The following is a 25641-nucleotide window of genomic DNA, read 5'->3' on the forward strand; positions in this document are numbered from 1 at the left end:
GTGTCTCCTCTTTACCTCCCCCAGCTGTAGTTTCTTTACTGACTGTTCTTTTGACTGTGTTTGAGGGGTTTTGTTTTCACCAGTACTGTCTGACTCTATTCTCACTTTCATATCTACAATTTGCAAGTGGCTTTTGTCAGTTTTTCTGTTTATGCTGCTTTCTGGAAACTCCAGCTGCCTCGGAGCTTGTTCTTTGCTCTCTTCCAGCGCCACAGCGAGCGCTGGTTTCGCCGCTGCTGTCATCGCCCCCGTCGCTCCGTTTCCCATCTCGCTGCCCCAGCCCTTCGGCCCTCGGTTCCGCCGCTGTGCGAAGCGTCCCTCTCCCCACCGCGCTCTCACGGCACGGCTTGCTCCGAGCTGCTGCCCTCCCTCAGGCGCGGAGGAAAGCTCGTCCTCCCCTCGCGGGGAGGGTCGCTCCCCAGCCGTGTCGCGTTGCTGCGGGTCACAGCGAGGCTCTCCGGGCGCCGGCTGCGGGGTGAGCGGGCCTGGGCCGTGCCAGCAGCGGGAGGAACGGATGGCAAACTTCACCTGCCTGGGTGGGGGTGGCGTTGGGGAAAACTCTCGTTTCCCATTCTTCGCCCCATCCCTGAGGGCTGCGAGGCGCCCCGCCGGGCAGCGCTGCCCCGCCTACCCCCGAGGGGCGCTCGGTGAGCCGCGGGGGCCAGGCCCGGCCCAGGCCTGACCCCTTCGCCTGGCCTCTTCGCCTGGCCCCGCCCCCGGGCAGTGCCACGACAGCCGCGGGCCGCCGCCCCGCCCCGGCCCTTTAAGACTCGGCGGCGCTCGGCCCTTGAGTGACGTCGCTGCGCGCCCTATGACCGAAGGCTGGTCCCGCCTCCGCCTCGGCTCGGCCAATAGGAGCAGGGCGGGGCGGGCCCTGTGCCGGGCGCCGGCCGCGTTTCCCTTCCGCTGTTAAAGGGGACGCCTCGCGCCGGGGTGGCGGAGCGGGGGGGAGGCGGGCGGCCCCTTTAAACTATGCGCGCGGCGCACGGGCGACCATGCAATGGCGGTCGCTGGTGCTGGGGCTGCTGCTGCTGAGGCTGGGGCTGCAGGCGCTGCTGGCGCTGCTGCCCGCGCTGGCGCCCGGCCTCTGCCTGCGCCGCCGCTTCCCCTTCCCCTTCCCGCCGCCGCCCGCCGTCCTTGGCCCGCCCGGCGCCGCCGCCGGCCCCGGCTCCTCGCACTGGGGCTCGCTGCTGCGGGGGGGCGGCGGCGGCGGCGGGGCGGCGGGGGGTGACGAGTACGAGCGGCGGTACAGCGGAGCCTTCCCGCCGCAGCTGCGGGCCCGGCTGCGCGACGCCGCCCGCGGTATGTTCGTCTTCGGCTACGACAGCTACATGCAGCACGCCTTCCCGCGGGACGAGCTCGACCCCCTCCACTGCCGCGGCCGCGGCCCCGACCGCCAGGACCCGTGAGTCGCCGGGCCGGGGGGGCGGTGGGTCCGGGCCCGGGCCCGGGCCCGGGCGCGGCGGGGCCTGACGCTCGGCTCTTCTCTTCCAGCACCAACCTCAACATCAACGACGTCCTGGGAAACTACTCGCTGACGCTGATCGACGCGTTGGACACGCTGGCGGTGAGTCCGCGGCGGGGCCGCGGGGGGAGGCGGCTGGGGCACTCCCGGGACCTGCCCCGGCCCTCGGGTACTCGCCACACCTGGGCTGAGCGCCGCCATGAGTGGGCCTGCGGGGACGGCGTCCGTCGGTCCGGCTGCGGTCGCCGCGCTTGGCTGTGCGGGAGGGCGCGGGGCTGCTGCGTCAGCCCTTAGCTTCAGTCGGGGAAGTTCAGGAGATCCGTGTCGGCAGCTGGAATGAACAAACCGAACTTTGCAATTAGCTTAAAGGTTCATCGGTGTAGCTGGGGTGCATTGCCAAAGAGCAGTTATTCTGCTAATTAAACTCTGACGGTAGTGCCTTAGCAGGATATAGACATAACTGTCGGAAAGGCTGAAGTCTGTCGATGAGAGGCTTTGAGAGACGAGAATCCCCAGATGCTCTTGAACACGCACGAGTCTCGCTTGCTCCGTTCTGTTACTCCGGCTGTTAGCAGTGAAACGGGCGCCTGGTGCAGTTCACCGGGTGGTTTATTCCCCACCCTGGTGTGGGAAACTGGGAGTCGAAGCTCGCTTTCGGGCACAGAGCTTCATTTAGAAGGGCTGTGAAGCTGCAGGTCTCAGTTGTGGGATGGTTGGATTGAGGTGGGAGCATGGTCATGAGCTGTCACCTTGACAGCAGGCAGCATGCTGGAGCGGACTTTGAAGGAAAGAGTTAAAGGGGAAAATGAGGAGGTAGTACAGCGTTCATTCATTCAATGTTCTCTTGAAGATGTGTATTGCTAGGTTCATCTCCCCTGGTATTGAACAACACTGATATTGTCCCTTGCTCTGAGGTTGAAATGAAAACCACAGTAGATCTGATATCTTGAATCAGCTCCATATTTAAAAAAAAAAAAAAAGCTAGTGGAGCTGAAGAAGAGGGGTACTTGGTAGAGAAACTTGGTGAGAAATTGAAAGAAGACAGCAACAGAAAGTTTCAAACTGGAGGGAGTTACTCCACAGTGTTTTCCAAGGACTTGCCATGGGACCGGTGCTGTTTAGTCTGTTTGTGTTAATGTTGTTAATGCAAAAAGTCCTGATGTTTCATGCAGACTTGCTGATAGAAATCAATTCTTAACGTGAAGAGCAGGTGAGATGACATCGTGAGGAACCAATTAAAATTGCAATGAACTTCAGCAATATGAGGTAGAATGTTTAAGAGTTTGTAAGTGAGAAGTTATTAAATCTTCTGAGGAGAAGGTGGTGCTGGGTGTATGCTAGCTAACAGCTGGATCACGAGCTGGCAGTGTTACACGTGCAGGGAAGGATAAGAGTACTTGGAAATGTATCAGCAGAGATTTCCAGAAGAGAGAGAGGAAAGTTTGGAGGTCTTCCCCAAGGCTCAGGTGAGATCTCTTTCAGGATATCGCCATCACTCTGGTGTTCAGGAAGGGTGAATTTGAATGGGGACATGCATGGGTTGCGGAGAGATATGTCAGGAGGAGAGTTCATCTTACTCAAGATGACTGTAAGAGCTCTGATTGTTTTGCTTGGCACAGAGAGCCTGACTGACACATAAATCTGTATGAAGAGTGGTGAAAGGAAGGAGGGGAAAAAGCTGTAAAGCTGCTTCTCGCCTGCTAAAATAGACCATCATGTGCATTTCTGATAAAATTTGAAGATAATGTGAGAAGCAACTCAATTTTATGTTAGTAGTACCAGTAGTATGGTATCATGGAGAAGAGCCCCTTTGTTGAACTCCTTATGCATAATTAGAGACCCTCTTAGGTTTTATTAGTCTCATTTTGCAGCTGGAGCAGATTCTTGGCCTTGTGGAGTGTCAGGGCCCACCGATGCACTGGATCCGTGGTGCATTTCTCTCCTCTTGTGCAGAAGGTGGTGTGTGCAAGGACTGTACGTGCGTTTGGGGTTATAAAATACTTCCCGTTGCTACAGTGGAATTGCAGCTCTGTGGTGAGGAGGTCTCAGCTGTTTAACTGAACATGGCAGTCATAAACAGAACTGAAAGCAGGAAGTGAGGAGAACATTGGTCTTAACTGAAACAGCAGTTAGGGATCCGTGCTACGTGGCTGATGGTGTGGTAGCTAAACAGTTGCTTTCCCACCCTCATTCGCCAGTAGCTCAGTGTCCTATCCACACCTTTTGGGGCATTATATAACTTTTTTTTTTCTCAAACGTAAAACTTCTGGTTCCTAGAGTCTCGTGTGTTTCAGAGGCTTCTGCATGGCAAAGGCCTGTTTTGCTCTTCATCTGCTCAGATCGAGCTCGTGAATGCTTTCCCACTAGGTGTGGGTAATGGAAAGAGCAGGCTGGCTGGCACATGGTGCTTTGATGGTTAAAGAGCTGGGTAGGTTCCCTATACACCCAGCCTTACCATGAACCTATGCAAGCAGGAACCTGTGTTTTCCTTCCACGTTCCTGCTTCCTTGAAGCTGGGGCTGAATTTACGTCTGTCTCTGGATATAGTGGAAATCAGTTGCTAAAGTATACCTATAGAAAACTGGCATGAGGGAACTCCTGGTCATGGCATGCGGTGTTGAGTCAGCAGCCTGAAAGGTTGGACTCCCCTGGTCAAATAAATGTCAAATCAGACTTCGTTGTTCTGCAAGTTGTGTTATCTTTTAAGCTAAACTTAACTCTTGAACTGATAGTTTAAGCAGTTAAAACAGTCAGTGTGGTAGAGCTTAAGAGTTTTTAGACTCCTGCTCTAAGAAATCACCCACAAGGCTGATATTGCGAGTGGAAGAGTACGTGAATGCATAGGTTAGTAAAATGGTCAAAAATGTATCTTTGTGGATTTGTCTGTTTTAACAGACTTTTTAAAAAATGCACTTTTACATGTCAGTAGGATGGGTAACTTTCTGGAAAGTCTGTTTAGCAGGAGCTTGAAGTACTCTGTTCTGTATCTAGTTACCATGACTGTTAGTCTAAAATGTGAACTTTCCATTCTCTTCCCCAACCCTCTTCTGAAGCAACGGTTAGACAAAATAGCTTTGTTTTTATGTAAAAGGTAATGGGAAACTCCTCAGAATTCCAGAAAGCAGTGAAGTTGGTGATTGACACGGTTTCATTTGATAAAGACTCAACAGTCCAAGTTTTTGAGGCAACAATCAGGTACGTCGCTCTAAGTTTCTGTCTTTAAAACAGTAACCAGGTTAAAGACTTGGTGTGCACATATGGGAGAACCAAAGTAAAATCATTCATAAGTCTTTGGTAGGCTTTATTCCATAGTTGTTCCTTGAGTAAGTTGTTTTTTTAACCTTTTATGAAAATACTCCTTCCTTTCATAATTAAAATAATTGTAATGAGTCATGTATGACTTGAAGCAGTGATACAATGGTAGTCTCAACTGTATTTGGCTTGCAGACTACTACTTTTTTATTGTTGCTTTTGCGGCGGAGACTCAGATCTGTGCACAACAAACAACCCTGCTGGCAGGTTTTCCCTGTTTTGGTTTTCTTCCGTTGACCTTCTGCTTGCCTTCACTTTCATTTTAGATGAAAAACAGGCCTGTTTGTCTTGGAGATGAGTTTAAGATACTGTCTGATTTTAAACAGCTTCATTTTCTGAATGTCTTAAACAGTGTTTATTCAATTGCTGCTTAACTTGGCTAGGCTTTCTTTTTTCTGAATACTAAATTCATATAACAACCTTACTGCCATTTGCAGGGGCAAGGTCTTCGCTCATAAATAGACTTGGTATGTTGTAAGGAGCTACTGGGTTAGCTAAATTTTTCATAACCAGATTTTGGAATTACTGTGGGTGAGCAGCAACATGACTTCTAGATGTTTTCACTGCTGGTGGGGAAAAAAGCAGATCTCTTTCTGTAGCACCTGTAAGGTGTACACAGTAATAATTCTGTTAAACGTGATACTGGTAAGGATTTAGCTGAAGAACTAGGTTCAGATCAGATTTAAAAACTGAAATATTTTCTTTTTCCCATAGGGTTTTGGGAAGCCTGCTTTCTGCCCACATAATAATTACAGATACCAAACAGCCTTTTGGTGATATGACCATTAAGGATTATGACAATGAACTGTTGCATATGGCTCATGACCTAGCAGTGAGACTACTTCCAGCCTTTGAGAACACCAAAACCGGAATTCCATATCCTCGGGTAAGTGAGGGCATCAGCACAGTGGGGAAATAATCTAAAAGTAGTAATTCACCTGTCCTACAACTCAAATTCTGTGCCTTTATATGTGCACTTGGGGTATTGAACCTGCTCTGCGTCACATTAAAATGGTATGGGGGGAAACTGTGCTAAGTTATCGTGACATGGATGGTATATAAGTTGCTCCTTATGTCTAGTAAATGTTTTCTTTAGGTGTTTTTTTCACTCTGTATATATTGTTCTGTACGAGTCAGTAGTCATTTGTTTCCATGCTGTTTGGCTGGAACGTACTCTGCCCTGTGCTTTCTTCCTATGTATCATGCAGCAACAAACAATGCTGTCATTAAGAAGGTTAACAAGAAATACTGTAAAGGCAAATAGCCTAGGACAGAGACTTTATTGGTGACTTGGTACTAAGATAATTGTGATAAAATAAAGCTCATCTAAAATATTTGTCATACCAGGCTGGAACTTATAATTTTCTTGAATACTGCTCAGTCAGTACTCAAGAATACTGCGATATTCCTGAATACTGCGTCCTCTCATTTTAAGCAGATGTGGTTTGCAAGGAGAAGGATGTCAGTTCTAGTGGAACAACTCTAAACTGTAAAACTAATTAGCACTTGCTTGATTACTTTTAATTTCTGGGGACAGCAACACTGCTCTTCCTCCAGTCCTGTCAGGCCGTAGAAACGTGAACTTTCACTTCTGTTCGGAGTCTGGTAAAACAGTTGAGGGTGGTGTAACTTCTCTTCAGCATTTTGTTCTGTGGAGAAGTTGAGGAGCATTCACTGAGGAAACTCTTGGTTTCAAGAACACTAAATGAGGGGAAGCAGTACTTGCATCACCCTTGGAAGAACCTGAATGTTAGTAGAAATGATGAAAAAGTGGACTGAAATTTGGAAGGATTAGCAAGTATAAGAGTAGCAAAATAAGCATTGCCCACTTTAAGCATGATGTTATAAACTTGAAAGATGAATTTCAGGAATTCTTCAGGAAAGCTTTTTGACCAAGCAGCGATATGCTGGCTTTCTAACTATATACACATTGCATGCGACGTATTGCAAGAAATAATAAAAAGGCTTTTTAATAAATATAAGGCTGAAGATGAGAGCACAGCTGTATGAGGTGCAGCCTGCCTTCTTGCTGTTAGCACCCTCTCTACCTGCTTCACAGGTCAATCTGAAGAAGGGGGTACCTCCAGACAGCAATAATGAAACTTGTACTGCAGGAGCCGGTTCCTTGCTGGTGGAGTTTGGTATCCTTAGCAGGCTGCTTGGCGATTCCACGTTTGAATGGGTGGCCAGGAGAGCTGTCAAAGCACTCTGGAGTCTCAGGAACAATAACACTGGACTGCTAGGTAATCTCTGAGGTGATGCTATATTGACTGGCTGCATGTTTTAACCTACCTCAGTCTCCTGTAGCAGAATGCCATCATGCTACAGGTTTCTTTCATGTATTGTAAACTTTGTCAATCTGCTTCCTCTGTAGTTCTTAAATCATGCTCTCCTGGTGTACTCGTGGTTTGTCTTGACCAAATGGCACTAAGTAATTTCGTAAGAAAAATGGAGTATCTGAATGACTTCTTAGGGCACAGGTTTCCAAAGACAAGTTTTTCATGAAACTGGGAAATGAAACTGAAGTTCTTGCATTTGTATCCCCATTAATATAATTTAGATTGGCAGGTGACTAAAAGTGCTTAAAACAACAGCATGTGTGTGCTAGTGCCTTGGATGAATGCACTGTAACGCTTTATTTTGGTAGTAATTTTTGATCATTCCTCCTTAAGACTTTCTGAAGATGTAATATTTCTAAGTTCTGGTTCTTGATTATTTTTCTCTGATGTACTTGGCAACTCTAGACTAAACTTTTTGTCTGTTCTGAAAGGAAATGTTGTGAATATTCAAACTGGTCATTGGGTTGGAAAGCAAAGTGGATTGGGAGCAGGGTCGGATTCATTCTATGAATACCTTCTGAAGTCTTACATCCTCTTTGGAGAAAAGGAAGACTTGGATATGTTCAATGATGCTTATCGGAACATTCAGAACCACTTAAGAAGAGGGTATGTTATTGCATATGAGTATCAATTCCTAAAGCAATGAGTACTCCTGCAAGATATGAGAGATTGTACAGTGTTTTGTGTCATGCTCTAGAAAGTCTGTGTTCTCTTTTTTACTTTAAGAACCAAAATCTTATTTCTCTGGTAGTCACCGTGGAAATAAATTTTAGCGTTCCCTTCACTCTTTAGTCAACTGATCTGTATAGCATTATTGGGGCAAAGAAGCTAAATTGGTTACCGTCCAAGTTAGTAAATGTTAGGTTGAGAGAAGGCTGTAGAACTGCAAAGGAAATGTATTAAATTGGCTGGTTTAGTACTTCTTAAGGCCTGATCTTACCTAGCATGACTTTTTAGTAGAGATCCTGCCAACATAACTTTAGGATATGACGTACATACCTTTATCAGTTAATTTTTCTGAGAGCGTGACTGATGTTTTTGTTCTTTTCAAAATGGCTTTGAGCCTAGCACAACAAACGTGTGGCATGTTCTCTTTGCTGGTGGCAGTGCTGTGAAATGAAACGTGCATTGTGTTGTTCTAAAATAGTGAATATTTGCACATGCTTATTGTTACTTGGCAGTCGAGAAGCTTGCAATGAAGGTGAAGGTGACCCTCCTTTGTACGTTAATGTGAACATGTTCACAGGACAGCTGATGAACACGTGGATTGACTCTTTGCAAGCCTTTTTTCCTGGACTACAGGTAAACTTTCATTCTGTTAAAGAAGGAACAGCACAGTAGAGGGGTGTCAGAAAAGCTCATTCTAATCCTAGGCTGTCAGTGAGTCTAAACATCTCTTCTGAGATGAGCTTTAACCTGTGGGTTTACGCCTGGCCCCTCTGATAAGAGAGTCTTAGGATGGTTCAGCTTCTGCATCAGCATAACAATATTGGAAGGCCTGGCCTGCTCTCTACTAGATTTGAGATACTTCTAACTTTCCTCATTTAACCTCAGCATTTGTATATCATGCTGTGAGGCTGAGCTTTTAGTGCGAAGGAATTAATATGTTAGTGCTTTTTTTTGAGTAGGGTTTTTTTTTTTTCTCTCCTTATGAGGGGAGTGTTTTATTATATGGCGTGTCCTTATACAGAGTGGAAAGCAATTTGCTGGCTTGCGGTATTAAGTGTGCATGTTTACGGCTGTTGTTATGCTTAGGTATTGATAGGAGATGTGGAAGATGCTATTTGTCTCCATGCTTTTTATTATGCCATATGGAAAAGATACGGAGCTCTCCCAGAAAGATACAACTGGCAATTGCAAGCACCGGATGTTCCCTTTTATCCACTGAGGCCAGAGTTAGTGGAATCCACATATCTTCTTTATCAGGTACTTGACTTTTCTGAGCTTACAGCTCATGTTTTAGCAAAAATGGTTTTGTTCAGAAAGTCACTTTTTCTACCCCTAGCCTCTGGCCTGCTAAAATTTGATACCTCTGGATATGCTTGTTCTTATACAGAGGCCTCTATTTAGGCAGTAGATTGTTATACAATGTAGTTGCTATGTTGTTCTCTTGAAAAATAGCCTTTTTTATGAGACAGACAAAAATGAGACTAAAAAACCTTTTAAAAAAATAACTGGCAGATTTTTACAAGGTAGAGACTTGTGACTTCTTCACAGAAATTGTTGAAGTAAATGTAATAGCTTTCCTTGCTGAATTGTCTAGGCACAGTCCCCAGCTGGCAGAAGATACAGTAAACTAAAATAACTTTATGGCTGCAAGAAAGCTATCAAAGAGTTTGAATTTACTACAAGTTTTATTAGGATTTGCACTAAAGCAAATGTGAGAAGCTTGCACAGAGTAATCTAAGTCATGTTGCTATAAAGATAAGTTTACTGTAATACACAAGAATCTGGTACTACTAGGCCTTTGTTGTAAGTGTTATTTTTATAAGATTTCAAAATTGCTGACTCTAACTCTTGTCTGTCTTCCTTATTTAGGCCACAAAGAACCCATTTTACCTTCATGTGGGAATGGATATTCTCCAGAGTTTGGAAAAATATACAAAAGCAAAGTCAGTCTTCAATGTTCTTTGTCTTCTCTCACTGCTATATACGTGTATTTTATTATATAAATATTTAGAATCCAGTCTGCCAAATGTAGGTAAACAAGAAAACCTATCCCTCTGTGAAAGCCACAAGTGATGATTTATATATTGAACAATTATTTCTTTCTCATCTGAAAATGAAATTATAGTCCAGTGACAACTTTATGCCTTCAGAATTTTATAACTACCTTTCAAAATGCATTTTTCATGATCAGTTGCCAAAACCTGGTAAAATCAGTAGGTTTTTTTTTTCTGTGGATCCTGCAAGAATATATCTAACCTCATGGGCCCATGGTGTTTCACTAAACTGGAGGGATGGCCTCTAAGATGTTGCGTATCAGCTTTCATCTCAAGACAGTACGGTGAATCCTGACTGTAATACTGAATGTCTGAACTTCTTGCAAGACTCAGAGGAAAGATAGCAAATTTTTATTCAACTGTTGGTATTTACTGATTGTGTAGACAAGTCTGTACTAACCATAGGAGAGTATAAAACAGTGCCATTCTGCAGTTAAGTGGGATTCAGATGCTGTGTAGGGGGTTGACTGAAAGAATTACAAGTGCACTGTGTGACAGCTTGCAGCTTCGTCATTTGTTAAGTGTTGGTGGGAGGGAAGAGTAGGTAGCTTGGGAAGAAACCTTTGCATGAGACCAGGCTTCCAGACCTGGGTTTCTCATGTGCTCAGTATGGGGGAATCCCCTGTTTTGTGCAGGGTGCCTTGAGGGTATCTTGCTGCTTTGAGAGACTCTTAATAAATCTGGGCAGTGGAATAGATGAGCCACAGGGTCAGTGATTACAGTGTCATCAGAATACCAGAAACCAGTAATCAGTGCTTACTTGTAAAAGAGACTTGTTTCATTTTAACTTCACCCCTAGTGACAATTGGAATGGTCTGAAGTTAAGGAACATCTAGGGAGTACGTTGAGATCAGAATGCGTGGGAACTAAACCCAAACTAATCTTAAATCTTGCAGGTGTGGCTATGCCACATTACACCATGTTGTAGAGAAGACAAAGGAAGATCGAATGGAGAGCTTTTTTCTCAGTGAAACATGTAAATATTTGTACCTGGTATGTATATGTTCTTCATTTCAAAGATACTCTCTTGCACGCGCTGTGTGTAAACGTGGCACAGCGAGAAGGCAGGACATTCTTAATTAGAAACTGCTGTGTTCTGGCGAAGAAGGGGTTTAGCTATTGGAGTGTATCAGAGAATGCGCTGCTCTTCTTTCTTTGACCCTACCCTAATCTTGGAGGTTTGGGCAGCTGCTGGCTGGAGAGCTGGCAGCTCTTTTTGGGGTGAGCTGGAAAGGAGAGGAAGCAAGACTGAAGGAAGCTACTGCTCAGCTCTGAGCTAAATTACTGCTTGTAGCCATTTTGCCTGCCTCACAGCAGCCTCCGATTTCTCCCCATCAGGCTTTGGCAGTCACAGGAGAAAGCATTTCAGCCAACACTGCTTAAGCTACTGTTCTCAATCTCCTTTAGTGTAGAAAAACTAATAAATCTGTGACTGAATGGAAATAGTGGATGCCAGCCTAGAAATGCCTGCATAGTGCAGCTTAGAAAAATAAGGGCATTTTAAGTTGTGTGAGAAGTTTTTCTTTTGCTCTCCCCTGTTAACTGCTAAAATAAATCTCTTGCATTAAAACTATTTATTTCCGTTTGCTCTAACAGTAGTTACCCATTTAGCACTAAAAGGTATGCTTTTTGTGTGATACTTCAAATGCATGAGTGCGTGCGTTTTAACTTACCGTTGATGGGACATGAAGAATGTTGCACACATACTATAGCTGTCTCTTCCATCTCTTGTTTAGTTGTTTGATGAAGAGAATCCACTGCATAAATCTGGAAATAAGTACATGTTTACTACTGAGGGACATATTGTGTCTGTGGATGAACGTTTTCGTAACTCACTGTGGCAAGACATCCTCCCTGGAGAAGAGGACAGTGCAGAAAAAAATAAGCCTAATGAATTAAAGGCAGTCAACTTCAGTTCTAATGTAAGGAATACACAGAGTCTTCATGGTTGTGTTGCTGGAGAAGGGATGTATGTTGAACTGGATTAGGCAGTAGAAAAAAGAGCCATTTGGAAGTGTTACTTTAGGGCTCTGCAGTGTTTCCTTTATAAATGTCAAATATCTGAGAAGCTCCCTTGTGAAAAACACTTTCAGTAGTGGAATAAATGGACTGGGATAATGTGAGAGTGATTATGTTGAAGGTGAAGCCTGTCCCCTTTGAAGTATTTTGCAGCAATTAGTTTGTTCTTTGTTAATTTATTTGCAATTATTTTTCCCTTCCCCTTTTCTTTGCCCTTAAAATCTTCCAATGTTGCTGTGATGGGGGAAGAGAAAAGCAGAGCTGCTTTTGCCCTGAGAATGGTTTTGAGGCATGTAAAGGTGACCTTTCTTAGCTAGGCATCAACTGAATACAGAGCTATGGATCCAGTGCCCATCACCAACCAAAACAGATGTGTTTTTAATACAGAACAATTTTTTAAAATCTCTGCTTGTAGGTTCTAGCATGGTTCCTCTCCTGCTCCCCCCCAGTCCTGCAGAAAAAGAGCATTATTTTAAAAAACATTCACAGTTGTCATAGTGAAGGAAGTCTCAGTTGAATAACAAGCTACATTAGTTTGGCATGTATTTGGAAGCTTGCAGTCTGCACTAGGGAAACACTTGCTGCTCATTTATGTGCTTTGTGCTGTAAATTTACAAAGAGTGAGGGAGAGTCGGGACCAAAAGTGCTATTGGGTACAATTTTCTGCACTGAGAGGAAATCTGTGGTTACCGATGCTGAAACGCCTGCTAGATTACAGAGGGTATGGGACTGCCTGTTTTTGTATTTGAGTTCTTAAAAATATTCTCATTTTGTTAACAGTGTAACAGAGTTCCTGATGAGAGGAGATACTTACTGCCATTGAAGAGTAACTACATGAGACAGATTGATCGAATGGTGGGCTTGATCTGAATGGTTCTTCAGAGTAACTTTTATCGTATGTCAGGAGGAGCATGGGATTTGGCTGTAGACATTCCTCTCCTCTTCAGCTACACACCTGCATATGCTGAGGAGTCACTTGGGTATCCCCCATGCTTGTTAGTTTTCAATTATGGACATGAAGGGAGATCAAGTTCTCTTACAAGTTCTGTCTTCTGAACTGTGGTAACTCCATGTGCCACCTGAACAGAGATACCCTGTTTTAAGACTTCCTATGAAAAATGTTGTTGCAAATGAAGGCTGACTATACTTCAAAAAAAAAAAAAAAAAGAAAATTGGCATGTGCCACTTAGCTACCTCTTTGTAGCTGTATTACAAATGTCCCTTTAGAAAAGGGTCTAGTATTTAATTTGAAATCATCTTGGGATTGGGGAAGGAATGGGACAGTGCAATTTCTTACACCAAGTTTAATCATTGAATTATTCTGACTAGCAATACACAACCGTAAGTACTACTCAGGAAGGAACCCACTGGTAATGGGTTTTGCTCAAACAAAAACGCTCTATCTAGAATAGTATCTTACAAAGATAACTCCTGATCATATAAGAAGCTATCAGTATAGTCATGATGTCCCTCATATACACAGTTGTATAGAACTGCAGTCACAAGAGCCTGTGGCTACAGAAACCAGTAATAAAACAAATCAGGTGCCTTTTTTTGTAAGGGAATGGGGGGGAGGGAAGGGGAAATTGCAAAGCCACTCAGCTGTCCAAGCAGCTAACTTTATATAGCTTAGCTGAGCAGAATTTCCAAAAGTTTCGTTGTTTGCCACGTATCTAGTGCCTTTTCAGGAGAGATGCTGCTAAGAACTGGTATAACAGTACATGAAGAACAAACTATTTCACATTCCTGACAGCATTAATATGTTAGTGCCTTAAGTTTTCTTCACTAGCAGGAAAAACTGACCTTGCTTGGGAAGGTGGATAAAGTATTTCTGATTAGCTGGTTACAAAATACAGTGAATTCCAAAGTAACTTAAAAAGTAACTTACGTATGAGATGAATTCTCCCCTTTTTTCCTTTTTTCTTTTTCTTTTTTTTTTTTTTTTTTAAAAAAGATACTGGAAGAATATCAACTGCTGTGCCCAGCCCAAAGAATACTTGTGGGCTGGATTTATTCTCGGTCCCAGTTTAGTTAGGGGCTGGCTCTGCGTCACCCTGGGGATTGAGTTAGTGAGAGGTCTGAGCCTGCGGTATGCTGACTTCCCTCTGCCGCAAGACAGTTTGGTACGTGCCATCGTAACAGGGTCATGGCTGCAGCAGCTATTGATGCTGACTGTAGTGCTATACTGTACCTGTAAACTGTGCCTTTTGGTTCCAGTGAGGAATGGTGAAAAAATGGTCTTGTTTCACCCCACCATCTTGAAATACAGCTCAGGTATGTTTGAGGAATAACTGTCTATGAACTTTGAGGAAGAAAGCAGTTAAAGTCAGGCAGGGCTATTGAGGGATGAAAACAAACTGAGGCCAAAACAACTTACTCTAAATATAACAGTTGGGTTTTTTTCAGTGACTCCCCGTTGCTTACACGCTTTTTACTTTTGACTACAGTTAAAGTAGTTGAATGTTACTGTTGGGTTCATTATTTTTAAATTAAGGCTTAAATATAAGGTCAAACTTAATCTGCTGTATTTTCACCTTCTTATAACAACATCGGTTTTCATAAACCATATGTTGCAACTCAAAACATTTCTAATAAATATGAAGTTAGTGCTGAAGAGGTTATTGTTTGAATCTTTTAGTATACAGATGCATCTCAGGGACTTCGTTGTAGAATCTTCTATTCCATGATAGTTCGATCTTGTATTCAGGCAAAAAAAAAAAAAAAACCAAAAAACCAAAAGATCCTGTCTTCTTAGTCTTATTGTGTGTTTTAAGGGGGGAGAGGGCTGGAGGGGCGAGAGGGAAATATGTTAAGATTTCCCAAAGCATTGCAATAGAATTGGTTGCCTTGATATTTGAGGCAGCTGGCAATTCCAACCCCTGTAGAATTGGCTTTGCAAACCTATTACTGGAATGTCTTAGTTGCCTATTTCAAAGCAAAACATAAATTCAAGGTGTTACGATCCGAAGAGGTATTGGGAGAGGTTCAAGGTATAGCTTCTTAACCAGTAAGCGTTGCCTGGGCATGCAGGTATGCTTCAGTTTGTAAACATGTAAAGAAGTTCAGGAGGATGTGTAAAGGGAGTGCTTTCTGCCGACTGAGGGAGGCAGAAAGCAAAGATGTCTGGGCTTTCTGAAATGCTGCTACTCAGGCAGATCTGCTGATTGTAGCTCTGAAATGAGAAGTGCTTGGTAATGTGGAAGCCAGACACAGCACTCCACAACTGGCCATTTAAAATTGGGGCGTAGCAGATGCCAGGATGGACATTGCCCTAGGTGTGTTGGTGGCTGCTTCTGGTAATGATTTTTCCCGACTTGCAGCTTAGCTCTCTGAACGTGCATTATATACCTTGCACTTGCCTCTCAGTGTTTGTGCCTTCTGAAGCACCTGTACCCTGATAAGGCTTCCAGCCAAATGTTATGCACAGAAATCTGTTTCGGAGTTTTCCTCAGAGAATTACACAACTATAATGAAGTTGCACAACTGTTCTGCCACTGTGCTTTTCCCTCTCGTATATTGCCAGAAATAGAGTGAGAGGTAGCTGTACAATGGGAACAGTCTGGGCAGGTATTGCAGCCTTTCAGCCCTTAGTGACTTGGACCGTTAGTTACAGTGCCAAATAATATGTGGTTAGCTTCTCATTAGAAACTGCATTGAAATTTGTGTTGCCAAGGTGATCTGACAGTCATCTTTCCATAGGAACAGTTTTTGTCTGCAAGGAGACTGACGGCAACTACGTGGTAAAAGGCTTTGTACTCTTTAAGGAGCCAATTTTTCTTCCTCTTTGTTTTAAAAACACTTTGATACATTTTTACTTTGTAATGGCAGGGCATATGTTATGCACTAAAATGAAAACTTTTGTATAAACCAATGACATCAAAATTAAATTGATAACACTGCTGGAATAACTTGCTGAAACAGACGTTTGTATTTCTTGGTATAATGTGCAATATAAATTTTTCCTAATTAAAAATGCAATGTATGCTTAATTGTTGTTTTCCATGAAGTATTTAATTGGGGATGGGAAACTTTTAAGAGGACCAAATGCTCTGTCATGAAATGTCCTAAATTTTCAAAACTGAGCTTAAATTTTATGAATCTGAATTAAAAAATGGTGTATTTGACCACTTTTATGTGTGTTTTTCTTATAGTGTAGTTCTTATAAGGCCATCTGAAGCTTGCAGGTGATCTCCCAAATGCAGCAAAAAGGTGTGTTCGAGTGTGTATACCTGATCTTTGCCATTCACCAGACGGAAAACTTCAGTTGAGGGTGACCTGGGAGTAAGGGTGAATAAACGAAAGCATATTTGAAGTCTGTGTTCAAGCAGATTTGTGGCTCTCATTTAAGTTCTCCATGACTTGGCCCATCTGAATAGCTCAAGACCTCTTATTTAATTAACAAAAGGCCCCAATCAGTTCTCTAGTTCTGTTGTAGGTGTCTATGGCAGTCGTGTTGTGTGTGGAGAATGTAAGTCTGACTCTCTGCCCCAAAGAAAGTAGACTGGGAATTGACTTTTTATGAGCCAGCCTTAGTCATGAACTGTCTCTGCTAAGAGCGTTGCTGTCTGTTACAGCAAATACCATGTTACTCCACTTTCTTAGAGGCTTGGCATACTGCTGGGTATTTCGGGGAGGAAGGAAAAGACTGCCTCAATCCGAACTTAACAGTTCTTTGTCTCCAAGTATAACTTAGCTCTGTCTTTGCCTTAGACCTGGTTAGCTTGGGAACACATAATTGAGGTGTGCAAGAAATAGCTTTTATTTTCCCTGGGGGAAATGAGACTTCTCAACCATATCCTTGCAATAGCACACAAAGTAAGTTAATGTTTTGGAGAAGGGATTACTCTGGTGAGGGCTTTCTTGCCAGGTTCATCTGCCTTGGTTACTAGATATGAGATGCCTTCTTATGTATGCTGGATTTTCTTCTGATGAGAACAAGGGATGGTTGATTACTGCAGGAAAAAGAAAAAACCTCCCCACCTCCAAAACAAAAAGCTGCTTTCTTCTCCCCCCATCCCCCTTTCATTTTCCCTGCATAATGATTCGAGGGGCAGCCTGCGCTGAAATCGGTGATTTGACGTGGAATTAAGAAATGAAGTGTGGTAGCATCGAGCTGTTGGCCTTGTGAGCAGGTAGCTGAGTCTAAGTACAGACCTGCTTGCTGGTGTTTCCTAATACCACTTTCTCCAAGTTGGTCCATGAAGAACCTAGTGCAGGTGGGAATTCTGCACCGAGAACCTTGCTGGGCTCTTTTCAGTCTATGGATAGCTGTACCCTGGGAAATAGCTCATGCTGTTTATTTAAACACAGAGGAAGGTGGAAACAAGCTATCTGACCATCACTTTAATATTTTTTTTCTTTTTTTGTTTTCCTGGATTTGTTTTTCTCTTTGATTGACAGTATCTCTTCTTTTCTGTTTCATAGTGCTGACTCAAAGGCTGTTGAAGCTGACAGGGCACTTTCTGTTGTCTGTCTTGATCAAACTCCAGGTTACAAGGAAATGTCTATTGAACATGAGTGATTGGATTTTTGTAATGTTTTTAAAGTTCCTCTGAATTTTCAGATGATGAGATTTTTGCCCATCTAATGCTACTTTTGCTGGACTCAGACTTCTAAGTTTCAGTTCTGAAGTAAGCGTAAGTGGGCTGAAATCCTGATTTTGGGGAAAGAACCAGGGCTCTAATGTTCACTGTGGTTGCACATTTACTAGTGGTGTCACTGCCCTGAGCTACTATTTGCTCCCTTTCCTTATCTCGTCTTGCTTCCTTATCTGCTGTCAGGCGGTTGGTCAATGTGTTACAGCTCTGAAGTGGGACTGAGTGTTTTGGTTGCAGTTTCTCTTAAGTCCACGTTTAAGAAAATATTTCAGAAAAGCCACTCTTCCCGTTCTTGGTTTTCTGGCAGATTTGAGTACAGTAAGAATGTATGTGATAAAAGATCTAAAGTCTGAAAGTGTGTGTGTAAGAACTCGTTTTTTTAGGGTGTAATGCATCAGGCTAACCTAGCATTACGGCTAAAAATAAGTGACTTCTGGCAGCTGCGGACAAAGGTCTTTTGCTTGGGCTCCTGTGCGTTTGGTGGCAACGCTGTAGATCTGATCTGCTTCCACCAGAGACCACTCTTGTGCCACTGTTTGAAGATTTCTGTCTGTTGTACAGCAGCAAGACAACAGTAATATCTTGAAGGTGGAGTGTTGGAAAAATGTAGTTTTATAGCTTTGTGGAGCACGGCTTCTCCTTTAGGGGGAGCTGCAAAGTGTTAAGGAAAGATGAGCGTGAAAGGCAAAGACGTGTTGTGCTGCCAGCAGCCCGTCCCAGCCGCACCGCTCCCTCGCTGTGCTTCTCCCCGCGGGTGCAGAAAAATCGTCTCCTCTAGTTCCTAGAAACATGTACCTTTGTCCTTGCTTGAAACTTAGAGAGAAAGTTTGTTTCACTGACCACCACTCGTATCGTTTATTCATCTAAAAGAGATCAGCAAGTGTTCGCTGAAAGCTGCTTTGTACTGCTTCTGCTTATTTGTCCCCCACTTAACTTACACTGATCAGAAGGCCATTTGATTGGAAAGATTATATTGAAAAGCATCTTTTTTTTTTTTTCCCCCTAAAGATAACGCAGTTTCTGTTGCCATAAATTTTGCATGGCTGTAGAAGATGACAGCTTGGGAGAGCTGCTCTAGCCTCATTAGCACAACTTGCCATTCCAGTGGCGAGAGTTGGTTGCTCCCGTTTTCCAGGAGGAGACAGCAGGTTTGATTCTTAAAATAGTAACTCTATGAAGTTCTGTAAAGCCATTTTTTATTTAGGTAGTGCTAATAAGGGTGAAAAAGGTACTTGTACGTCCCAACCTGTAACTGGTGAAGATGCACCGACCTCCTACAAGCTGCGCAAGTCACAGGCAGGAACACTACCGATGGCACTGGGCGACGGACTGGGTTAGGAGCTGCTGCGGTGGCTGGGTGAACTGGGAGAACAGCCACATTCCATGCTTTTTGATCAGGTGCAGATTTACTGGGTTGGGGAAGGAGCTGGAGGAGGTTTAGACCTTTCCCGCTCCCTGTCCATCTCTCTCCCTGCCCGGAGAGGCAGCTCCACACGGCTCAGCCTGGCCTTGCAGCGTAAATCGGTCTGAAGTCTCTGCCCATGCTGCAACCTCAGTGTAAGCATTCATCGAGTGTATATTTAAATTCAAATGATTTCACCCACCGTTTCAAATGAAAAATATGTATAAAGAAGCTTCCTGAGTGTGCTGTGGCTCGGCACCGTATTCCAGTGTCCATGAGGAGCAATGAGTGTGGCTGGGAGCGCCCCAGCAACCTCCCCTGCCCTTGGGGAGAGCAGAGATCGTACTGACGGCTCCCTTGGCAAACCTCTCCTTGGAGGACATTATTGCACATTTTTAGAGGCAGATTACAAAATGCAGCAGCATTTGCACACTCAAGGCAGGTGCTCTAAAAATGTGAAAAACCAGGTTAAAAAAATGAAAAAAAAAAAAAGAGGAAAGAAAAAATATTTTACTTTATTAATATTTTTGAATAATTGAAATTACTTGCCCTGTAAGGCCCAGAGGCTTTTGCAATAATGGCAATCTGCATACTATTAATTTTTTATAATGTTCATTTGGTGGAATAAGTAATTCGTAACATTAATAGCTCCTGAAAAGTACCATGAATCAATTATCTTCATCATGTAACGGTAGTGCTAGCAATCTGGCATTGTATGGTTTTGTCAAGGAGCTGTGTTTTGTTAACTTCAGATGAAATACAAAACTCTGTTTTGAAAAAATATTGCTTTTTCCTCTTTTACAGAGGAGATTGATTTTTAAAGCAGCCTTCAGGAGGAAAAATTAACTCTAAAAGGAGTTTTTAAATAAGCATTTTTAACAGAACAAATATCCTCTTGCTCTTGGATGCTGCTTAATGAAAAAACAAATTATGCGGTAGCTACAGTTTTTTTCTTTTCTTTTTTTTGCAAATGATTACTCCTCCTTTCCTTTTGCTTCCATACCTGCAGCTGAGTGCAGCACTGATACACCACAGCAGAGCCTGGATCTGCATTTTATGCACATCAACGGGCTTTTTGCCATTTTAATGTACTGTCATTAAGCAGTATGGTACTTTGCGGAGTGTAGTAAGAATAATTAATCCATAATTCAGTGAAAGAAAAATCAGATCCAACAGAGCTGGGGTTGCTGTTTTTTTTTCTAGCCTTTCCCCCCCCCCCCCCCCTCTTTTTCCCCACTATATAAGCCCCAGCCAGTACATTTTGCACCCAATTGCACAATGATTGGAGACTGACAGCCTGAAGTCCTTTGCTGCCTGCCGGGGCAGAGCAGGTTGCATGATGTTCTGCGAAGCTGCAATAAGAGCTAGTGACACTTTGATGGCAGTTTTATGCTCGCTGGGTCACTGAGGTTGGGTGGCTGCTCTCCCGGATAGCGAGAGATGCAGGTGCTGGCTGGTGGGCTGAGGCACGCTGGAAATGAGAGTCTTTGGTATTGCCACCTGTGGAGCAGGGCATGTGGCAGTGCCCCCATCCCGTCCGCCATGGCTCAGCTGGGAAAGCTCCGGACATTTCTTGGGCTGTGTGGGAGTGATTCACTGATCGCTGCTTGCTGCCGCTGCAGCCACCAGCCAGAGCCGGTGGGCACTGACCTGCAAAAAACCCAGAGAGAAGCTCCTTAAGGATACTGGAATTGATGCTTTTCATTTAAAATGGGTGAAATTCCTGAAAATAGTTGAATTATGGCATGGATGCAATTGTGCCTTGGAGTAGGTGGAAGGTTCTCTCTGCTGCTTCTATTACAGCTTGGCTTTCAGCTTCATCGTCTTTGTCTGGGGGGGAGCTGGAAGGGCAGCCTTCCCAAAACCTCTCCTCAGATCTTGGTAGCTGCCAAACCCATGTGAAGCTCAAACAATAGCAGCGTCCCAGTCTTCAACTAGAAGAAACCTTGAATAATACCTGTTCGGTATGACCCTTCGTACCTGTGATCACCCGGTGGGAGCAGGACACGGGGCACCTTGATCAAACACCGGCAGACTGGGGGCTGGAAACGCTCTGTTTGTGCTCAACTTGTCGATGTGAAAAATTCCTGTTCATTAGAAAATTTGGGTGAGTGCATGTCCCTTTTCTTTGTCTTATGCTCCTGAGAGGATATTGCAAACGAAGATTTAAAATCCAGAGTGTGCAGCTGGGAGGTCCGGTGGGGCCGTGCTTCCCCATGCAAATCCGTGATATCAGTTAGGTCAGTTCTTTGCATGGGTGCTTTGCACCTTCCTCCTTCTCTTTGAGGTTGCGCAGGTTGCCCAGAAAGGCTGTGGAGTCTCTGTTCATGGGGATGCTCAGAAGCATCTGGGCATGGTCCTGGGCAACCAGCTCTGGGTGGCCCTGCTTGAGCAGGGGTTTGGACCAGGCGACCCCCAGAGGTGCCACCAGCCTCAGCCAGCCTGGGATCTTCACGGTGACCACGGAGGCTGTGGTGAGTGGTGCTGGCTGCACAGGAGGGGTCTGATCTGAACCTGAACTCTGACATCGGGGCAGCCCCAGGCACTGCAGCAGGACTGAATCCTTCAAAACCAGCTTTAATTGCAAACATCGGTGTAATGGGTGTTGTGGCTCTGCAGCTGCTGTAAAGCAGCTCCTAATGGGGGATGCTTTGATAAGGTTAATGACTCCTCAGCTCCTGAAATGGCTCTCATCTTAAAACATCCTGAAATCTCAGCATCTGGTGCTGGCTGAAAATGTGCGATAAGGAGAAAGAAAGGAGGTCTGATGTTAATTTTGAGATTCATTGAAGTTTGGGCAGTTCATGTACGAATGGAGATCACAGTGGGGTCCCCTGTGTTTCAGTACAGTCTTGGTTTATCCATGGCTGCCTTCATCCTGGGAATGCATTTGCACTAAGACAGAACACACAGGGGCAAAGCAAGGATGAGACCATGGAAAGGGGTTTAAGGTGATACATTTAAAACTTCAGAAGTGAAAACGCTATTAAAAATGTATTATTCATAATGTGAAAAATGTGGCCTTTCACTTCTGTTGACACACAGTTATTAGGGTTGGAGGATTACTGAACCTGAATTTGTTTTGCTACTGACACCACACAAATGAGCCCCAGAACTTTTTGAACCAAGGAAGAGATTTAGTAATCAGTACGAAGGTAAAGAAAAACACAGGCCTTGTCTTTTAGCGTGCACTGGGGCTAAAAATATACAGTAGCAATTTTGTGGGTGACCTGTGCTGTAATGTGATCCTGATGATCCTGAACTGAATGCACATTTATATTTTGATTGCCTGCCTGTTAGCAAAACAAGCAAATGGCTTCTGTAGGGCAGATCTGTTGGGATGCAAAGGGGAACCGGACAAGATGTGATGGTGCTCTGCAGGAGCCATCGCAGCTGTTTGTGTGCGTGCAGGTTTGCGCTTCTTTGCTGACAACAAAAGCCCTGGAGACTCTAAAACCAGGAAAACTCCGAAGTTTGGTTTTTTTCAGCTGAGCTGGCCATGGTCATCCGCTGTGGGTGATGCTAGAGCTTTGTGCAATGGCAGGGGTGTGATGTCACACGCATGTCACCACCCACGTCGTGTATCCTGCTCGCTGGCGGAGCTGCAGCTTTGCCTTCTCCTCCCAGGTCCCCCCAAAACATGTTTTGGGGAAGAAAAATGTGCTCAGCCCATCCTTTTTCTTTTTCAGTGGTCTCTAGCTTAGCACCGGAAAGATTTCTCTTCAGCGAGTGAGGAATGTTTCAGTGTGGCGATTAATTAGTATTGCTATTAATACAAGATGCGATTCCATTACATTAATCTATCTTATTGGTCAGGCTTTAATTAATTAGGTAATAAAAGCGACCCTAAAAAAAAAAATCTTGAATGCTGGTTAATGAAACCCATGGATCTACTTATTAAGAATTAAAACCTTTCTCCTTTTAATATTTTTCTGCATTATTAAACCCTGCTCAGTTTCTTTGTATGGTTTGTCCTATCAATAATGAGAGTCTTATTTCTGAATTGCTTTGTGTGAGCCAAGAAATCTAATATTATCTAATTAGGGACAACTCTTCCTGCATAATAAATGCAGGAGCAGCAAAATCAATTTGTTCCAGGCATTTTGTATTACTGTTAAAAAAATCCAGTCTGATACACTATATACCAGTTTTCATAGAAAAAAAAAAAAAATCCTTCTCTGTGGATGAAGAGCTGGTCCCGTCCCTAGGGCCGGGCAGCCCGGCTTGGAGCAGCTGGGGGCTCCGGTGGGAACAACACCTGCCTCCATCCCAAAGGTGCTGTACAAAAAAGACATAGTTTTGAAGAATTTGCACAGTCTGAATGCATCCATCCCCTCCCTGGCCCCATATTTTCTGGTGTGTAATTATTTTGGTCCCTGCAGGTTTTGAGCAGGTTAGTGCTGGATGGCGTGGTGCTGCCGTCTGTGTTACGGGGTTGGATGCAATAAAACAAGTCTCTGCTTTGTTTTCCAGTGTGTTGCCTTAGCCTTTTCTTCCTCCTGCCTAGGGCCAGGGATTTCACTGGGATTTGCTGCAATAAATGTTCAGTGAATTCATTGCAGGAGCAGTTTTGAGGCTTTAATACTGAAAGAATGCAGAGGATCTCTTTTTATGTATTTCACCCTCTTGTGTCAAAACATTTATGGTTGTAGCTCGAAAGCATGGAGGGCTTTTGGAGACGAGCTCAGCAGCTGCCAGCGCAGCTCGGCACATGGGGAGGGCAGCTGCTGCCACCAGAGTCGGCCCGGGGACCGACCGCTGCATGCTGGCTCCCGGCTGAAACCAGGAGCCTGTTTTCCCTGGGGACAGAGGGGGACACAGGGGACAGGGCAGGCAAGTGCTGCAGCAGACTCCTGAGGTTAAGCCTGTGGTTTGGCTGACTTCTGATGCAACAGCTTGTGACTGAATTAGTTTTGAGGAAAGGAGGAGACTAATCTCTGTTTAAAAGATAATTAAAAAGATGCAAGTGGATGCAACCTGGGGAAAAAAAAAGATAAATGCAAACAATAAATAGGAGAAAAAACTAGGAGATGTACGTAGTGTTCCAGCCCCAGGAGAAGTCAAAAACAGTTCTAACGGCAATCCATAGTGGAACAGTGACATTAATCATTGCGTGCAGACGCAGGATCCCTCCTCGTTCTGTGGCTTCTGCCGATGGTCACCAGCGAGTGACAGCAGGGCTGGTACAAACCAAAAGCGGTGCAGGCATAGGCAGATGTTTCAAACCTCGGAGCTCAGGTAGGGGTGCTTTGAGAGGGGGGTACTGCATAATTTATCACTGCTCTTTCAAGAGGGAGATCACTTTTCTAAGCAAGAACAAGAGAAGATTTATTTTCCTATAGTGGTACAGTTTGTCATACGGTAGGCTGAGGAAAATAATCTTGATCAGACTGTGCATAAAGTTTTACAGACTGCATCCCCCTTTGCTGTCAGTGGGTGTTTTTGCTATTGACTTTACTGGGTCCTGGACTTGGCTGTGTAAAGGGAAAATATTGTAGGAAATAAAAAAATAATAACGGAGTCATTAGGCAGCTTGACATTTCTGAGTAATTATATTTGGTGATAGCCTTCTTAGTTTTAAAGTAAAGGTAAATGACTGTAAAATAGCAATTAAACCCCTCAACATTGTATAAATTATTGTCATTGTGTCACTAGTTATCACAGAACCTCAAAATAAAAGATGGTATTGCTGGGTAAGCTGCTCTGTAGTATAAAAAAATGCCATAGTAATGCTGAAATGCTACGGCTCTTAGATTGTTATCATCACAGAACCAACGCTTTTTGCTAAGAAACCCAGATTCATTAAGAAAGGGATAAAAAAACCATATAAATAACATGCACATTTAAGGTTTCTGAAAACTGTAATTTGCCAGGTGGTTGCACTGACGGAAAGGTCCTTCCATCACTTCATCTCCTCCGATACTACTTATTCCAGACTGGGTAGTCGCTGCCCGTTGTCACTGCTTGGGAGAATGAAGTGTTGGTGCCTTCACCTCACAGACGTCTGTAAATGTAAAGAATTTCTGACACGATGAAGGAATTTTTCTTTGCTGTTTCTACTCTTGATGACACTGCTGCAGTGATGTCAACTGCTGAACATCACTTTTAGCTTGTGAATCTCGTGCAACGGGTGTCTGCAAACTTAGGGCACGTGGAAAAGCTCCCAAGTCACTTGGTCTGTTGTGTATCTGCAGTCGGACCCCAAAGGCAGAGCACAGAGAGGCTTTGGTCAGAAGGGCAGGAGCACAGTGCTCCCCATAACCCTTTATCATTAGCAACTTTCTCAGGTGCATCAGGAAGGCGATGAGAGTGCAAAGCAGCATCAATGCAGAATTGCACTGCAGGGACAGGAAAATGCAGGTTTTGTCACTTGGAAATGGGGGAATGGATTGAGCCAAAGCCCTGAAGAAAAACGTCATACCTGTGGAGATACTGCGTTAGCTTTTGTAATGTAGCAATAGCAGGCACCATAAATTAGCAGTACCCTCAAATTAAAATTTCCTATTTGGGAAGTGTGAGGCTTCTGCTGCTGAAAAACCTATCATGAAGCAATTACCTGGTGATAAAGCTGTGGGGTTTTAATCAATACTGGAGGTTGTGTATACTTGCCTTTTTAATTTAGAGGTTATGATTTTTAAACGCTATTCTAAACCTTACTATTAAATTAAGGACTACTTTGAGGTCTGTGCCATGAGGTTGTCTTACTGATACTTGTCTTGGTCAAAAAGAAAAGGTTGTTTTTTATTTCCAGTTACTGTTATTGAGCAGAAGGAAGAATTGAGAG

At 44.0% G+C, this 25641-nt stretch overlaps 1 protein-coding gene across 2 annotated transcripts; it reads left to right on the forward strand.

The window, feature by feature from the left end:
• The first annotated feature begins 871 nt into the window (after nt 1-871).
• On the forward strand, nt 872-15982 carry EDEM1 (ER degradation enhancing alpha-mannosidase like protein 1). Of its 2 annotated transcripts, XM_087743205.1 has the most exons (12): nt 879-1405; nt 1495-1567; nt 4557-4660; nt 5492-5663; nt 6837-7020; nt 7548-7722; nt 8298-8418; nt 8872-9042; nt 9655-9728; nt 10736-10832; nt 11576-11761; nt 12639-15982. In XM_087743205.1, exons 1-12 carry the CDS (start codon nt 996-998, stop codon nt 12726-12728), a joined length of 1857 nt encoding a protein of 618 aa, XP_087599331.1. In that variant the 5' UTR covers nt 879-995; the 3' UTR covers nt 12729-15982. The 2 variants fall into 2 exon arrangements, with proteins under 2 accessions (XP_087599330.1, XP_087599331.1); XM_087743204.1 differs by lacking the exon at nt 11576-11761 and having other exon boundaries at nt 872-1405.
• The last annotated feature ends 9659 nt before the right edge of the window (nt 15983-25641 follow it).

Source organism: Nipponia nippon, unplaced genomic scaffold, assembly GCF_047370975.1.
Source record: "Nipponia nippon isolate SJK-2023a ecotype South Korea unplaced genomic scaffold, ASM4737097v1 scaffold_9, whole genome shotgun sequence".
In the NCBI taxonomy this organism is placed as follows: Eukaryota; Metazoa; Chordata; class Aves; order Pelecaniformes; family Threskiornithidae; genus Nipponia; species Nipponia nippon.

Excerpts from the sequence above, each read along its gene's own strand:
- EDEM1 (XM_087743205.1), top strand. The coding sequence starts at position 996 with ATGCAATGGCGGTCGCTGGTGCTGGGGCTGCTGCTGCTGAGGCTGGGG. Across the intron at positions 7,723-8,297 it reads CAGAACCACTTAAGAAGAGG|TCGAGAAGCTTGCAATGAAG; the intron begins GTATGTTATTGC and ends GTTACTTGGCAG. Across the intron at positions 10,833-11,575 it reads CATGTAAATATTTGTACCTG|TTGTTTGATGAAGAGAATCC; the intron begins GTATGTATATGT and ends TCTCTTGTTTAG.